This window comes from Scyliorhinus torazame, chromosome 13, assembly GCF_047496885.1.
Source record: "Scyliorhinus torazame isolate Kashiwa2021f chromosome 13, sScyTor2.1, whole genome shotgun sequence".
NCBI lineage: Eukaryota > Metazoa > Chordata > Chondrichthyes > Carcharhiniformes > Scyliorhinidae > Scyliorhinus > Scyliorhinus torazame.
The window spans coordinates 202,092,290-202,111,027 of NC_092719.1; the positions used below are offsets into that span (position 1 = coordinate 202,092,290).

At 47.2% G+C, this 18,738-nt stretch overlaps 1 protein-coding gene across 1 annotated transcript in view; it reads right to left on the reverse strand.

The window, feature by feature from the left end:
* Positions 1-18,317, reverse strand: part of LOC140388539 (guanine nucleotide-binding protein G(t) subunit alpha) — an 85,618-nt gene extending 67,301 nt beyond the window's left edge. The window contains exon 1 of the mRNA XM_072472911.1: positions 18,068-18,317. Within this exon, the coding sequence (XP_072329012.1) occupies positions 18,068-18,173 (106 nt within the window). The 5' untranslated portion in view covers positions 18,174-18,317. The remainder of the gene's footprint in view (positions 1-18,067) is intronic.
* Positions 18,318-18,738: the final 421 nt, after the last annotated feature.

Here is an 18,738-nt window from a genome sequence, read left to right on the forward strand (position 1 = left end):
CATTGTGTCTGTACCGGCTCTCCACGTGAGCATCATGACTTGGTGCCATTCTCCTGCCTTATCCCCGTACCCCTGCACATTGTTTATCATCTTGAATGTCTCGACTGAACCTTCCTCCACCACACTCCCAGATCTGGCCCATTCGCTAGGTGAATGTTCTTCGCACATTGTATTTCCTTCTCTCGTAAATCACTTTAAATCCCTGCCCTCACATTGTCGATCCTTTTACAAGTGGCAAATGGTTCTCCCTGTCCGGCCCCCTCATGATTTTGAACATCTCTATTAAATCTCCTCTCAGCCTTCTTCTCTCCATGAGGAAAAGTCCCAACTCCTCCAATTTACTTTCATAACTGAAGTTCCTCATCCTTGGAACCATTCTTGTAAACCTCTTCTGCTCTCTCTCCCATGCGTTCACATCCTTCCTATAGTGTGGTGTCCAGAACTGTCCACAATATTCCAGCTGTGGTCTAGCTAGTGTCCTATACAGGTTCAGCATGAATTCCTTGCTCTTATACCCTATGCCTCTATTAATAAAGCCTAGGATAGTGTATGCTTCATTAACTGCTCTCTCCATCTACCCTGCCACATTCAATGACATATGCACAAGTACACCCAGGTCCCTCTGCTTCTGCCCACCCTTTAAAATAGTACCCTTTAATTTTTTTTAAATTTTAGAGTATCCAATTATTTTTTTTCCAATTAAGGGGCAATTTAGCGTGGCCAATCCACCTAACCTGCACATCTTTGGGTTGTGGGGGTGAAACCCACGCAGACATGGGGAGAATGTGCAAACCCCACACGGACAGTGACCCAGAGCCGGGATCGAACCCGGGTCCTCAACGCCGCGGTCCCAGTGCTATCCACTGCGCCACATGCCACCCTTTGTTTTATACTGTTTCTCCATGTTCTTCCTGCCAAAGTGAATCACCTCGCACTTCTCCACCTTGAATTTCATCTGCCATCTCGCTGCCCACTCCACCAACCTGTCCTCTGAAGTTCTACATTGTCTTCGTCACAGATAACAATGCTTCCAAATTTTGTATCAGCCGCAAACTTTGAAACTGCCCCCTGCAAACCAAGATCTAGATCATTAATATAGACCAGGAAAAGCAAGGATCCCCAATTCCTGGGGAACTCCACTACAAACCTTCCTCCAACCCAAAAAATATCCATTAACCATTGCTCGTTGTTTTATTTTCCTCAGTCAATTTTGTATCCATGTTATTCCATGAGCTATAACTTATCTCACAAGTCTGTTGAGCGGCTCTGTATCAAATGCTTTTCAGAAAGTCCAGGTACACCACATCAACAGCATTATCCTCATCAACCCTCTCAGTCATCTCTTTAAAGAATTCGAGCAAGTTAGTTAAACACCATTTTCCCTTTTTTACTGGGACAATGGAAGTTTACATATGTTCAATGCCTGTATTAGAAAGGAGTTTAGTAAAGTTATGTTACCCATCCAAATGAGAATCTACACAAAGCATTTACAGTACAAGGACAGGTAATTTGGCCCAACAGATCCATGTGCCACACAAGGCTCCTTCCCTTTTCTTTGTAGAACCCGATCAACATAGCCTTCTATTCCTTTCTTGCACGAATGTTTATCTAGATTCCCCTTAAGTCCACCTAAGCTATTCGCCTCAGCTACTCCTAATTGTATCTAGTTCCACATTTGCACACACTATGGCTAATGGCGGGGGCAATTCACCATCGTGAACGCCATCGCGTTTCATGACGGCATGAAATGGGCATGGGAACAACCGATTCTGTCCCCCACAAGGGGCCAGCACGGCGCTGGAGCGATTCACGCCGCTCCAGCCTCCCTTCCCGGCGCCAAATGGGCGCTGCGCCAACCCACGCATGCGCAGTTGGGCCGCGGCAACCTGCGCATGCGCGGGGGACTTCTTCAGCGCGCCGGCCCCGACTCAACATGGCGTCGAGGTTCAGGGGCCGGCTGCGCAACAAAGTAGGAACGGGGGGGGGGGGAGAAGACGGCCCGCCAATCAGTGGGCCCCGATCGCGGGCCAGACCCCATCGGAGGCCCCCCCCGGTGAAGGAGCGCTTTTCCCCGCCACACAGGCCGCCCCCGACCCTTCACGCAGAGTTCCCGCCGGCAGCGACAAGGGGTGAACGGGGCCGGCGGGACTCTGCCGTATCCGCGCGGCCGCTCGGCCCATTCGGGCCGGAGAATCGGCGTCCAGCGGCCGGCGCCGCATCAAACGCGGCGGCGCAAATGGCACCGATTCTCCGCACCTCGGAGAATCGTGCGCCGGTGTCGGGGCGTCGTGGCGCGGTTGCGGCAATCCTCCGGCCCGGCGCAGGGCTCGGAATATCGCGCCCGGCATTTCTGCTGAATTCGCATCGGATTTATTAGTGATTTTCCCCTATTCATGACCCCTAGTTCTGATCTTCCCTGCAAATGGAAGCACCTTCTCTTAACAACCTCTGTCAGTCTTCTCCTTTCTGGAGGAGAGAGTTCCAACCTGTTGGATCGTTTCTGGCTGGTATAACCTCTTAGTTCTGGTATCAATCCTGTAAACCTTTTTTTGGCTCCTTGTCCCGTACTCCAGAAGTTTGTTTTTTCTAATACAGAAACCAGAAATGTTGACAAGTCTCCAAGTAAAATCTAACCAAAATTGAGAAGGACATAAATATAGCTCTTGGTGCTGAAGGATATAAGAGGGCGGGGGGGCTTGTGGGGAGTGGGAAAGGGTTACTGAGTTGGATGATAAGCCATGATTATAATGAATGGAAGGTTCGAAGGGTCTAATGGCCTCCTCCTGCTCCTATTTTCTACGTTTCCATGTTTCTCTGACAGTTTAACATAAGCTCTATGTTTTTCAATTATATCCCTGTAGAACAGAACAGCAGAGCTTGGTGTAGTTCAATAGCCTTATTAACCTGCCTGGCTGTTTTTAGTGATTAATGTATTTGGGCCCTCATATCGCCCTGTTCAACACCCATTTTAGGCATTTATTTTCAAAGAAGTAGATGGCCTTATTCTTTCCACCAAAATGTACCATCTCCTACTTATATATATTCAAGTTAATTTGCCAAGTACCCGGCAATTCTGAAAATTTATTCATGTTTTCCTATATTTTGTCATAAGGCGCATCTGTGTTGACTATTCCCCGTCAATTTGATGTCATTTGCAAATTTTGAAATGGCACTTTGAATTCCTGTGGCTGACTGCAGCGGCTCAAGAAGGCAGCTTTCCACCACCTTCTCAAGGGTAACTAGGGATGGGCAATAAATGCTGGCCTAGTCAGCAACGCCCACATCCCATAAAAATTCATTTAAAATATATGTCTATATTTACGCAAATGGTGAACTACAATGGTTGCAGTGTCGGTCCCTGTGGAACATCACTTCCTACCTTCTTCCAATCTCTGCAGCATGTTATTTGAAGGTGTTTTGAAAATCTGAATATATTATGACTATTTCTTTCCCACTTTTAATACTTCTTCAAAGAATTCAATAAGGTTGGCCAAGGATGACCTTCCCTTTTCAGATCCGTGTCGACATTCATTATTATACTTTCAGTTTCTGGATGTTTTCCTGTTATTCCTTGGAGTGAGGATTCCTTTAACTTTCCTACCAACGACGGACTGGCGCCAGGTGGAAAACTTACCCAAATACAGAGATTCCGATTTCACCACAGAATCTCTACTCTATAGCAAGCCTGCATCATCTGAGGGTTAACGTACAGATTTTTAAAAATCTTGGAGTCAGAAATGAAAGTTTGCAGAGATGTGGCATTATAGTTATCATCTCACCTGCTTCACAGTTTTCAGCATATTTATTGAGATTGCTGTACATAATTAGTTTTGTGCATGTGCAAGTTTCTTGATTTACAGGTCACATGCTCTTGGCCTTCATACCTGAGAGGCAAATTTTCATCATGGCAGTTTTAAACTCAACCACTAGGGGGAAGGTGAGAGCAGCCCAGGACAGATCCTTTCCCTTTCGTTGAGAATAACTAGACTTTCCTGGTGCCTCCCTACAGCAGAACAAGCCCTGATGCGCAACCCCGGAGGATTACTGGCGCAAACCTAAGATGAAGCCCCCCCCCCGCCCTCAGTGAAGCTGCTGTTGTCATTTTGAAACCCATTTTCTTCAACCCCCCAATTTCCTGTGAATCGGAACCATACTGATTGAGAAAGGGAGGCTGTTAAGCTGTTAATCATTTAGGAGCTGGTTTAGCACAGGGCTAAATCGCTGGCTTTTAAAGCAGACCAAGGCAGGCCAGCAGCACGGTTCAATTCCCGTACCAGCCTCCCCGAACAGGCGCCGGAATGTGGCGACTAGGGGCTTTTCACAGTAACTTCATTTGAAGCCTACTTGTGACAATAAGCGATTTTCATTTCATTTCCGTGACAGCTGAAAAAGAGCTGTCCAACCGAATTCCACGTTCCAGCTCCTGGTCTGTACCCTTGTAGGTTAATCAAACTTCTCAGATCAGTCCTTGGTGACCTACGATGACTCGGGCGGCACGGTGGCAAAGTGGTTTGAGCACTGCTGCCTCACAGTGCCAGGGACCCGGGTTCAATTGGGTGACTGTCTGTGCGGACGTTGTATTATCTCCCCGTGTCTGTGTGGGTTTCCTCCCGGTGCTCAGGTTTCCTCCCACAGTTAAAAGATGTGCAGGTTAAGTTGATTGGCCATGCTAAAATTGCCCCTTTGTATCAAGTGAAATGCAGGTTAGGTGAGGTTTTGGGGATAGGATGGGGGAGTGGGCCTCGGTAGGGTGTTCTTTCAAAGGGTCGGTGCATACTCCATGGCCCAATGGCCACTTTCTGTGCTGTAGGGATTCTGTGGACTCCCAGTCAAGAAACACCTCTCGACTTTAAAACTCCCATCTTTGTTTTCAAACCTCTCTATGGCCTCACATCTCCGTATCTCTGTATTCTGCTCGAGACCTACAACCCTCTGAGATATCTGTGCAACTATAATACTGGCCTCTTGAGCATCCTTGATTTTAATCGCCCCACCACTGACGGATGTGCTTTAGCTGCCTAGGTGCTAACCTCTGCAATTCCCTCCTTAAACCTCTCCAACTCACAACTCCAGCTTTATTCATTAAAGATGCTTTTTGAAGCCTCACCTATGACTAAGCATTTGGTCATCAGCCACAATCTGTAACCCCTTGACCCGGCATATCCCCCACTCTAACATTACCACCCAGCCAGAGGATCAACCCTAGTTCAATGAAGAGTGCAGGAGAGCATGCCAGGAGCAACGTAAGGCATACCTAAAAATGAGATGTCAAACCTGATGAAGCTACAACGTAGGACTACTTGCGTGCCAAACAACATAAGCAGCAGTAATAAGACAGAGCTAACCAATCCCACAACCAAGAGATCAGATCTAAGCTCTGCAATTCTGTCTGTAAGGGACCTTCCTGCTGATTCCCTGATTTCCCATTTATTTTATTTTGCAGTTATCATTTATGATTTTTGATGGGGCAGTACGGAGACATTGTGGTTAGAACTATGGCTTCCGGGTAGCACGGTGGCGCAGTGGGTTAGCCCTGCAGCCTCACGGCGCGAGGTCCCAGGTACGATCCTGGCTCTGGGTCACTGTCCGTGTGGAGTTTGCACATTCTCCCCGTGTTTGCGTGGGTTTCGCCCCCACAACCCAAAGATGTGCAGGCTAGGTGGATTGGCCACGCTAAATTGCCCCTTAATTGGGAAAAATGAATTGGGTACACTAAATTTAAAAAAAAAGAACTATGGCTTCACACCGCCAGGGTCCCAGGTTCAATTCCCGGTTTGGGTCACTGTCTGTGCGGAGTCAGCACGTTCTCCCCGTGTCTGCGTGGGTTTCCTCCGGGTGCTCCGGTTTCCTCTCACAAGTCCCGAAAGACGTGCTTGTTGGGTGAATTGGACATTCTGAATTCTCCCTCAGTGTACCTGAACAGGCGCCAGAATGTGGCGACTAGGCGATTTTCACAGTCACTTCATTGCAGTGTTAATGTAAGCCTACTTGGATTATCATTATTATTGATCCATGGATGTTTAATGGGCATATATCTTTAAGTCGAGCAGAGGAAGTGAGGATCTCAAAAGTTGCAACATAGTACACTGTGCTCGCTTTGAACAGAAGAACTCTCAGACTTTTTTGGCACCAGGGACTCGATTCGATTGGTGGGCTGGTGACCAATCAATTGGCCAAAATAAAGAATTCTGCCTGGTAACGGGCGGTGATTGGATCCTATCTCAGTGGGATGATTTGCAGGGAACCAAGGAAAGGACAGTTGAGACCTGGATACTCAGAGGACAGGAGCTGTTCTCTCGCTCTTGTTTTCTCCACAAAAGCTAATTTCTGAAACTGCAGAGATGTGAATGAATCTTCAGTGAAAATCATTACAGACTGAAGGCAGAAACGTCAGACTGAAAGCCTAGGTTTAAGGGAGGTGTGTTAGAGAACAACCATCTTAAACAAAGACTCTTATCCTTTGTATGTATCTTTTTTTTCACCCTCTTTTCCTCTCTGTGTTTCGTTGTCTGTCTTATGTGTGTGTGTGTAGAGGATGGGGGTAAGTTGAACGGGGGGGGGGGAGTTAGGAATTAGATAATAGTTAACATGTTGCATTTGTTGCATACTTAATTATAGTTATTTTTAATAATAAAAGTTATTGTGTTTACATTTACAAACCTGGTGACTGTACTTATTGGACAGCCAAGGGCCTAAGATTGCGGGTGTTTTCTAAGAGTTATTTATTAATTTCAATTGTGTTGCGACTCCGGGTCATGTGGGCTGGAATTGACCGTGCACTAGCCCAGGGGTAGTAACATGCCCCATCCAGTCATGAATGGTGGTGGACAATTCAACAACTCACTGGAGGAGGAGGCTCCACAAATATCCCCATTCTCAATGATGGAGGAGCCCAGCACATCTGTGCAAAAGACAAGGCTGAAGTAGTTGTAATAATCTTCAGTCAGAAGTGCCATGTGGGTGATCCATCTCTGCCTCCTCCAGAGGTCCCCAGCATCACAGGTGCCAGTCTTCAGCCAATTCGATTCACCCCACATGATATCAAGAAACTGTTGAAGGCACTGGATACTGCAAAGACTACGGGCCCTGATAATATTCCGGTAATAGTACTGAAGACTTGTGCACCAGAACTGTTCCAGTACAGCTACAATGTTGGCATCTACCCGACAATGTGGGAAATTCCCAGATAAGTCCTATACACGAAAAGCAGGACAAATCCAACCTGGCCAATTACCGCCCTATCAGTCTACTCTCAAATCATCAGTGATGTGATGGAAGGGGGTCAACAACAATGCTTTCAATCGGCATTTACTCAGCAATAATCTGCTCACGGTGCTCAATTTGGGTTCTGCCAAGGTCACTCAATTCCTGACCTCATTGCAACCTTGGCCCAAAATGATCAAAAGAGCTGAATGCTAGAGCGGAGGTGAGAGTGACTGCCCTGGACATCAAGGCAGCATTTGACCGAGTATGGCGTCAAGGAGCTCTAGAAAAACTGGAGTCAATGGGAATCAGGGGAAAAGCCTCCACTGGTTGGAGATATACTTAGCACAATGGAAGATGGTTGTGGTGGTTGGAGATCAGTCATCCCAGTCCTGGGACACCACTGCAAGGATTCCTCAGGGTAGTGTCCTACCATCTTCAGCTGCTTTATTAATGACCTTCCTTCCAACATAAGGTCAGAAGTGGGGATGTTCGCTGATGACTGCACAATGTTCAGCACTATTCGCGACTCCTCAGACACTGAAGCAGTCCACATGCAAATGCAGCAAGTCCTGGACAATATCAAGTGACCAGTAACATTTGCGCTACACAACTGCCAGCCAATGACAATCTCCAATAAGAGAAAATCAAACCATCGCCCCATGACATTTAATGGCATTACCATCATTGAATCCCCCACAATCAACATCTTGGGGGTTGCCATTGATCAGAAACTTAACTGGACTAGCCATATTAATATTGTGTCTACGAGAGCAGGCCAAGAATCCTGCGGCGAGTAATTTAGCTCCTGACCCCCCCCCTCCCAAAGCCTGTCCACCACCTACAGGGCACACGTCAGGTGTGTGATGGAATATGCTCCACTTGCCTGGATGAGTACAGCTCCAACAATACTCAAGAAGCTTGACACCAACGAGGACAAAGCAACCAGCTTGATTGGCACCTCTTCCACAAACATTCACTCCTCCCACCACTGATGAACAGTGGCAGGTATGTACCACCTACAAGATGCACTGCAGTAACTCACCAAGGCTCCTTAGGCAGCACCTTCCAAACCCACAAACACTACCATCTAGAAGGACAAGAGGAGCAGATACATGGGAACCACACCACTTGGAGGTCCCCCCCCAAGTCACTCACCATCCTAACTTGGAAATATATCTGTCATGATAGTCAGACAAACATGTCATGGTGCAAACACACATACACACTGATGGACAGATCAACGGACCAATCAGCACACACGCAACACCACAGCCAATCACCAGTGAGAGCACACACACTATAAAACGGGGAACACCACAGCTCCTGCTCATTCCAGCAGGAGACAGCTCAGGGCACAGAGCTCACAGCGTGCCACTCAGACATACACCATGTGCTGAGTGCCTCTCTAAGATAGTGCTAGGGCTGGGTCCACAGGTTAGAGGGTAAAGTACGAACCACAGTCATAAGTTTACAGATGTTGTTATCAAGAGTAATAAAACAGAGTTGTACCATCTCGAGGTTAAACACAATGCATACACAGCCACACTGTCCTTTGAGATAGTTGGATCATCGAAGGACTCCCTGCTGGGCGCACAGGCATGCAAGGTTCTCCACCTCGTTCAGCGGGTACACACTCTGTCTCCAGAAGGCACGGCCGACTTCCCGGATGCAGACTTTAGGGCACAGCTCCACTCGCTCCTCGCCCACAACCAGGAGGCTTTCGAGGGCATGGGCACACTGCCCTACACTTACAGAATACGGCTCAAACCGGACGCCACCCCGGTCATTCACGCACCTCGTAGAGTCCCAGCACCACTCAAAGACCGCCTCAAGCAGCAGCTGCAGGGTCTCCAGGACCAAGGGGTGCTTTCCCGGGTCACGGAGCCCACGTCATGGGTCAGCTCCATGGTGTGCGTAAAAAAGCCCTCTGGCGAACTCCGGATCTGCATCGACCCGAAAGACCTGAACAACAACATCATGAGGGAACACTACCCCATACCCAAACGGGAAGAGATCACGAGCGAGATGGCCCGGGCTAAAATTTTTACAAAGCTTGATGCCTCAAAGGGTTTTTGGCAGATTCAACTGGATCAGTCCAGCAGGAAGCTGTGCACCTTCAACACTCCCTTTGGCAGGTACTGCTACAATAGAATGCCGTTTGGCATCATCTCGGCATCCGAGGTGTTCCATCGCATCATGGAACAGATGATGGAGGGCATCGAAGGGGTACGCGTCTATGTTGACGACGTCATCATCTGGTCCACCACACCACAGGAGCACACCAGTCGTCTCCAGCGGGTCTTTGCTCGGATACGAGAACACGGCCTGCGCCTCAACCGAGCCAAGTGCTCTTTTGGCCAAACTGAGCTAATGTTTCTGGGGGACCACATATCCCGGTCAGGGGTGCGTCCGGATGCAGACAAAGTGACAGCTATTACAGCCATGCCGCAGCCTGCAGACAAGAATGCAGTGCTACGCTTTCTCGGGATGGTCAACGTCCTGGGGAAGTTCATTCCCAACCTTGCCTCCCACACAACGGCTCTTCGCCACCTAGTGAAGAAGACTACGGAGTTCCAGTGGCTGCCCGCACACCAGAAGGAATGGGAGGAGCTCAAGATCAAGCTCACCACAGCCCCGGTATTGGCGTTCTTCGACACTACTCGAGATACAAAGATCTCGACTGATGCCAGCCAGTCCGGCATTGGGGCGGTACTCCTGCAACGGGACGACACTGCATCATGGGCCCCGGTCGCCTATGCCTCGCGGGCCATGACCCCCACAGAACAGCGCTATGCGCAGATTGAGAAGGAGTGCCTGGGTTTGTTAACCGGCATAGTTAAGTTCCACAACTACGTGTATGGTCTCCCTCAGTTCAGCGTGGAAACCGACCATCGCCCCCTGGTCGGCATCATACAAAAGGACCTGAATGAGATGACCCCTTGCCTCCAGCGCATTCTGCTCAAGCTCCGGAGGTACGACTTCCAACTGGTCTACACCCCGGGAAAGGACCACATCATCGCGGATGCCCTGTCCAGAGCAGTGAGCACACCGCCCGAATCGGGGGGGTTCGTATGTCAGGTCGAAGCGCATGTGGCCTTCCCTTCGGCTAATCTGCCAGCTAATGATGCAAACCTGGCCCGTATTCGCCGGGAGACTGCGGCTGACCCCCTTCTACAACGTGTGATGCATCACATGACGGAAGGGTGGCTCAAGGGGCAGTGCCCACAATCCTACAATGGCCGGGACGACTTGGCCGTCATTGACGATGTCCTCCTAAAGTTGGACCGGATTGTGATTCCACACAGCGTGCACAGGCTGGTCCTCGAACAATTACACGAAGGCCATCTCGGGGTCGAGAAGTGCAGGTGGAGGGCCCGAGAAGTTGTATACTGGCCGGGCATCATCGCCAACATGGTGCTCAACTGCCCCACATGCCAAAGGTTTCAGCCGGCGCAACCCCCTGAGACACTTCAGCCCCATGAGTTGGTCACGTCCCCCTGGGCGAAAGTGGGTGTGGACCTTTTTCATGCGCTCGGCAGGGACTACGTCATCATAATTGATTATTTTTCAAATTATCCAGAGGTCATATGCCTGCACGATTTGACATTGTCAGCTGTCATCAGGGCATGCAAGGAAACCTTCGCTCGCCATGGCATTCCGCTTACCGTCATGTCGGACAATTGGCCCTGTTTTGCGAGCCAAGAATTGTCTTCTTTTACCGCTTCGTATGGCTTCACACACGTGACGTCCAGCCTTCTGCATCCCCAGTCAAATGGCAAGGCGGAAAAGGGCGTCCATATCGTCAAGCGGCTCCTCTGCAAGGCTGCTGATGCCGGATCGGATTTCTGTTTAGCCCTGCTGGCCTATCGCTCGGCCCCACTGTCCATGGGCCTCTCAACAGCCCAGCTGTTGATGGGTCGCGCCCTCAGAAACACTGCACCGTCCATTCATGTTCCTAAACCCGGCCATGCTCCAGTACTGCAAAGGATGCGACAGCAGCGTGCTCAGCAGAAGGTGGCACATGACACTCGGGCAACTGATCTTCCTGCCTTGGCGCCTGGAGACAACGTCCGCATCCACTTACCAGAGGGCGGCTGGTCGGCAACTGCCGAAGTTCTCCGCCGCGTGGCTCCCCGCTCGTTCCTGGTTCACATGCCTGATAGCTCCATTCGCCGGCGTAATCGGCGGGCCCTTCGGCTGCTTCCGCGCTCGCTACGTGATCATGCACCGGTGCCACGCCCTGCTGTTGTCCCTGATGTCAACTTTGTGGAGCTTCCTGCCACCATGCCCATTCCTCTATCGCCTGTGGCCAGGCCCATTCCTCAGCCGGTGGATCCTGACCCACCCTTGAGGCGGTCAACCCGAATTCATCGCCCACCTACTAGGCTGGACTTATGAGCCTGTTTGCACATTGGACTCACTAAAGTGTTATGCCACAATGTTAATGTGTTTCTCTTTTTGTCGTTACAGGAGTTCGCTTTCGATGTTTGATGATTGCACTTGTTTTGTTTGTGGTACAACCTCGTTGCTATGTTGCACCTGACACCTTCCCATGTATATAGTTTAGCCTCATGTACATGTTGTAGATATTACACACACATATTCAGCTGCACTCAGTACACACCAATATTTATTACCACATAGGCACATATTCTTGTAAAAAGGGGGATGTCATGATATTCAGATAAACATATCATGGTGCAAACACACATACACACTGATGGACAGATCAACGGACCAATCAACACACACGCAACATCACAGCCAATCACCAGTGAGAGCACACGCACTATAAAACGGGGAACACCACAGTTCCCGCTCAGTCCAGCAGGAGACAGCTCAGGGCACAGAGCTCACAGCGTGCCACTCAGACATACACCATGTGCTGAGTGCCTCTCTAAGATAGTGTTAGGGCTGGGTCCACAGGTTAAAGGGTAAAGTACGAACCACAGTCATAAGTTTACAGATGTTGTTATCAAGAGTAATAAAACAGAGTTGTACCATCTACAACCGTGTTGGTTAGTTTGTATAGCGGAACACCCAACATGACAATATCCCCGTTCCTTCACTGTTGCTGGGTCAAAATCCTGGAACTCCCTCCCTAATAAATAGCACTGTGGTGTACCTACACCACATGGACCACAGCGGTTCAGGAAGAATGCTCACCGCCACTTTTTCAAGGGGCAATTAGAGATGGGCAACAAATGCTGATCTAGCCAGCGAAGTCTACGTCCCGTAAAAATGAATTTAAAAAACAAATATGGTGAGGGGTTCCCCCTTACCAATGTTTGAGGCAGTGAATTCCAGTCTACAGCCATCCTTTGGGTGAAAATAATTCTCCGCAATTTCCCTCTTAATCTTTCTGCCAAGTATAATACACAATATTTGTTACTTAATGAAGCGACTGCATGGGGCTCAAAATGTTTATCCCGTGAGCAGTTAAACCATTCAAGTCAAGAAACTCACAAAGTTGAAACAACCGTTCTGAGCTGAAGCTGCGATAGCAGGTGACAAAATTAACCGTGGTTACTGTAGGATAATTGCCTGGAGTCCTGACTCCTCATTGATACCAAGCAACTGTTGCTGAGGCGACAGAAGGTGTGGTCATCGTGATGTCAACTGCAGTTCAACAGCCCACCAACACCCCTGGATTGTGATGGCCCTATGGGTGAGTTACTGAGGGTGAATGTGCTATGGGATTGTATGCCAACAAGCATGGAGGGAATTGGGCAAAAATTGAGAAGGAAACAAATAGGGTGGATCTTAGCTTTGTGCGATATTCTAAAAGGAGCGAGAGTGAGTTTGCAGCCTTCATTAGCAGCCCCCGTTGACTTTGATTGATAAACATTGGAAAGAGATAGAAACAGGTCTGAGAACTTGCTGTCACCCATTGTATACTATTTCACAGTTAAGATCTACGCCAGAGAGTTTTATTCCGGCCGCTTTTGTGGAGACATGACATCATGTTCCCTCCATATTCTCATAAAATGAACTGGTTCTCCATATGTTTATCCACGAATATTCTGCCAAATTGAGAATAATCCTGTGAAGAAGAGGATTTATGAATTGGTGCACAATGCAAGTTAGTGCGTAAAGTGATTGCCAACAATGAGCTTATTCTCAAACAGAGCTATCAGTTTATATCCTGTGGCATTAAGATATCTAGAATTACTGTAGCTCTTGCTGCATCAGATATCCACATGTACCTTACAGTATGTATCATGTAAAGGTTGGCACTTTTACACAGTACAATCTTTATTAAGACATAGACATTATAGACTGGACTTTATCAGTGTTATATTGTGTGAAAGCAATGAACAAGTGCCTTCTCTGTTACCAACCAGTTTCGATAAACTATCCAGTTTTTTTAGGAAATGTTGCCACAGATGTGAGTGAATGAACAGGGATTTCTCCCCCCCATGTCCTGGCCAATACAACTCAACCAACATCACTGAAACAGATTGGGCCGTAACTTCCCAGTTCCCCAGTGGTGAGTTTGCTAGGTACCCCAAACTTGCGCTAGGGAATCTCTCGCGCGACTTCCCAGCTAAGCATTTACATGTCAATTTCCCAGATTGCAAACTTTGGATGTCTCCTGCTGTGTGACACAAATAGTTACTTATCATGATAATCTTTATTAGTGTCACAAGTAGGCTTACATTAATACTGCAATGAAGTTACTGTGAAAAGCCACTAGTCGCCACACTCCAGCGCCTGTTTGGGTACTGGGAGGGAGAATTCAGAATTCCAAACATTACCTAACAGCACGTCTTTTGGGACTTGCGGGAGGAAACCGGAGCGCCCGGAGGAAACCCACGCAGACACAGGGAGATCGTGCAGATTATGCAGAGACAGTGGCCCAAGCCGAGAATTGATCCTGGGACCCTGATGCTGTGAAGTAACAGTGCTAACCACTGTGCTACCGGAATAATTATTAGTGTCACAAGTAGGATTACATTAACACTACAATGAAGTTACTGTGAAAATCCCCTAGTAGCCACACTCCGGCGCCTGTTCGGGTACACTGAGGGGGAAATCAGAATGTTCAATTCACCTCACAAGCACGTCTTTCAGGACTTGTGGGAGGAAACTGGAGAACCGAGAGGAAACCCACGCAGACACGGGGAGAACGTGCATCCTCTGCACTGACAGTGCTTGAAGCCGGAAATTGAACCCAGGTCCTTGGCACTGTGAAGTGACAGTGCTAACCACTGTGCTACCTTGCCGCGCATTATTTGTTCATTATTTGTTCATTTTTGGAGTTTGTTGCTACATTTCCAAGATTACAGCAGTGAATACTCTTCAAAACTACTTCCATGGTTGCAATACACCTTGGGAGTCCTGAAGATGTGATGGGCACAGTATAAAATCAATTATTGTCCATGGATAGGAGAAGATATTAAGATAGAAAAGAAGAAATTGATATTTGCTGCATAAACGCGTAATGCATTTGTTATAAACTCCGATCTAATTTCTCTTGTACAATAGTAAACAGAGCAAGTTGTTGTTTTTGTTTTTGCCAATATTAACTTGCTTCATTTGGTCAGGTACAAGTAATTTATGGCTTTTGTTTTTATTGGATTGGCCACTTTCACAGTAAAGGCAACAGTTTGAGAAAACTGTAATCTGTCATTTCCAGCTTTCTTCCACCTCCATCCACAGGAGTCAAAATGTCCAGTGAACTTTAATCAAAGATGAAACTGTTTCATTTTCAGCAAAAGATGCTTAGGTAGGGTGATCTTTCCAAGGGCCGGTGCAGACACGATGGGCCGAATGGCCTCCTTCTGCCCTGTAAATTCTATGATTCTATGAATACATGATTTTGAAGTTCTATTTAATGAGATAAATAAAATATAACACAGAATTTAAAATTAAACCAAAGGTTTGCATATATTTTGCTGTATCAAAAAATAATTGGGTACTCTTAATTTAAAAAATAATAATATGCTGTATTTTGCAACCTCAGGATTTCCCAGAACACTTTGAAACTAATAGAATATTTGTGAAGGGGGCGAAAAGCTGAATACTGTAAATTAGGGCGGCAGGATAGCACAGTGGTTAACACTGTTGCTTCACAGCGCCAGGTACCCAGGTTCGATTCCCGGCTTGCCTCACTGTCTGTGGGGAGTCGCATGTTCTCCCCGTGTCTGCGTGGGTTTTCTCCGGGTACTCCGGGTTCCTCCCACAAGTCCCGATAGACGTGCTTGTTCGGTGAATTGGACATTCTGAATTCTCCCTCAGTGTACCCGAACAGGCGCTGGAGTTGTGCGACTAGTAGCTTTTCACAGTCACTTCATTGCAGTGTTAATGTAAGTCTACTTGTGACACTAATAAAGATTATTATTATGCCTTAAATCTGAAATAAAAAAATAGAAAATGCTGAACGTGCTCAACAGATCTGGCATGAGAGGAAACGGAGCTGACAGTTCATGTCTGTGGTCTTTCTGAACTGATGAAAGGTCACAGATCTGAGATGTTCTCTCTGTTTCTCTCATCACAGATGCTGCCTGACCTGCTGAGCACTTCTAGAATGTTCTGTTGTTATTTTTGAAGGGAATTCACAGTTGTGATGAAGGAAAGGGAGTGACCAATTTGTGCACAGAATGATCCTTTGAACAACCGTGTAATAAAAGGCCAGCTAATCTGGTTGAGTGATGTGGGTTGAGGGATAAACATTGCAAATAAATATTGGTCACCAGGGAGGCTAGGCAAGATCAACCCAGGAGACTACATTAAGGTATAGAAGGAGAGCGCATGATCGGACACTGATGCGTTTTTTGCGTGGTGTGGTGAATTGAAAGCAGGATTCTGAATAAAGTGGTTACAGAATAAATTTGAAACAGGTGTTAGCGTGAGCAAAAAGGTAATTCTAGATACATATATCATAATGCCACAAGGTATGAACTGAGTGCCTTGTTCATGAATAAGCTTATTGTTGCCGATCACTTTGAGTCCTAATCTGTGTTGTGCAGAGACATATGGAGCAGCCTCGTCACAGAATTATTCTTGGCGTTGGTAGATGTTTAAAATAATCTGCCAGGCAGACTAGTGGGGACTAAACCATTAAGGACATGCAGGGTACACCTAATGATGTGAGAGCTAGCCTGCCACAAGGGTGAACTTCATTAGGTTGAATGGCCTTTCCTTGCTCTTTAAAAAAAAATCTAATCTGAAGGTGTTTTTTTAAACAATGTTCCTTCTGAATGTTTTTTGGGGGGGGGGACAAACATGGTACTCATAGAGTCCTGAGACAAGAATTCAAAGTGTCCTGTAGTGACATTGCCTAAACAATACCCAGAGAACCATGAAAAATTATGAGACCAAAAATATCCTTTTGATGCACAGCCTGACTCTCATACAATGTTGGATTTTAATATATAATTATTCTTCTGTTAGGTTCCGATCACAGTTGAATTTTTAGTTGGACCTTTCTTGAATATTTTAGTCGAATCTAGTTTTCTAATGAAATTAATTGTAAAGGGCACTGCTCGCTCTCCCATTATTAAATGGAAAGAACCCATTTCAACTATTGAATGCTTATTATGGGGTGCTGTATGAAAAGCGGCCGATTCAATAGTCAAACCTCACAAAGGGTGTAATTAAGTGACACTTAGTGACTGAAAGGAACACGTTTTATAGAGAACAGTTCTAACTAACTCTGCTTTTCCATTTACGTTGCTGTTGGTTTCGTTTAAATCTTCACAATGGTTAAAGGGAATCCTTCGATGCAATGTGAAAGATTTCTGCCGTGGTGCAGTTTCCATCGTTTTCTAATCAACATCCAAAGCAAAGCCCCTGCACATATGAACATTTCAATTCTCTTCCTGAACCTAGTGGTGCACTGAGGCAGACTTCCATCCGTTTCCATAACTAATTATTCCTGGAACAGGTCGCTGGTCTGCCGCCGAGGCTTATAGCTTGAGGGGCGCCACTCGACATCAAGTGTGGCTGACCAGGAGTCTCTCCCGCACTTACCATCAGTCATTGACATTTTTGGAAGGATTCTGCAAGTAGACACACTCAACCTGTCTGGCCGCATTACGAACACACCTCCCCTGGCCATCAAGACTTCCTGCACATAGGCAGCACCATGGTGCAGTGGTTAGTACCGCTGACTCACGGCGCCGAGGTTCCAGGTTCGATCCCGTCCCTGGGTCGCTGTCTGTGTGGAGTTTGCACATTCTCCCCATGTTTGCTTGGGTTTCGGCCCCACAACCCAAAAATGTGCAGGGTAGGTGGATTGACCACGCTAAATTTCTCCTTACTTGGAAAAAATGAATTGGGTAGAATCATAGAATTTACTGTGTAAAAGGAGGCCATTTGGCCCATTGAGTCTGCACTGGCCCTTGGAAAGAGCACCCTACCCAAGCCCACACCTCAACCTATCCCCGTAACCCAGTAACCCCACTTAGCCTTTTTGGACATTAAAGGGCAATTTAGCATGGCCATACCACCCAACCTGCACATCTTTGGACTGTGGGAGGAAACCGGAGCACCCGGAGGAAACACACGCAGACACGGGGAGAAATTGCAGACTTTGCACAGGCAGTGACCCAAGCCGGGAATTGAACCTGGGACCCTGGAGCTGTGAAGCAACTGTGCTAACCATTGTGCTAACGCGCAGCCCTACTCTAAATTTATAAAACAAAAAATCTTCCTACGCATGTGAAAAGGCAGCAGCTTATGGCGGGAGCTGGTTAGAGGGTAAAAAAGCTCATTCAGTTAGCAGGTGCATCAACCTCTATCTATAACATTAAGGTGAGCATGAAGTCTGGCCACAAATTCAAATGTGCCCTTTTGTTGACAGAACGTTTAATCATTGCAATGCCCTCAGTTTTGAAGTGATTCAACAGGTATTTACCCAGCAGTAAGAGTTTGACTGTTCTTGCATCTTTGTCTCCATCTTCTTTCAGCTTCCTTTCCAGGTCCCTCGAGTGTTTCGCTTCTGCGCTGGCTCCTGCTCCCATGGCGGCGAGATTTTGGAAATGCTGCTGCTTTCAAGAGACACTAATCGCAGACGTGATTCTCTTACCCTATGAGAGAATGGCCAGGACACGTCTCTATTGGTCGCAACAGGGTAAAGAGGGACCCTGTCACTGGAACTGCACGGGCATCAACTGCGCGGCTCTCACTAAACTCTAAATCTGGTGTTCAGCACTTCTCAGAAGGATTTTGGAGTTGGGACACGCCATGTGAGATCTGTATTCCAATCAGGGGCAAGGACATGGAAAGAACGTGGGAAGGCGTGTAAAACAGAATTACTGACTTGCTGTGGTCAGCTGAAGCTATGGGCCAATTCGGAGATAAATCCTTAAATCTTCTTGCTGTTGCTACAGACAAATATAGGTCTGAGTCTGGACTGAACCTATCCAATATAGCTTGGTGTGTGTGTGTACGTGCGTGCATGTGTGTGTGTGTGAATGGCAGGGGAGTGGGATCATTTAATAGTGGAGAGATGGTTCCTTTTAATCGTGAGCAGGAATCTGTATGAAAAATTAAAACCAGTATGAAAATCTATACTCGTGTTAAAAT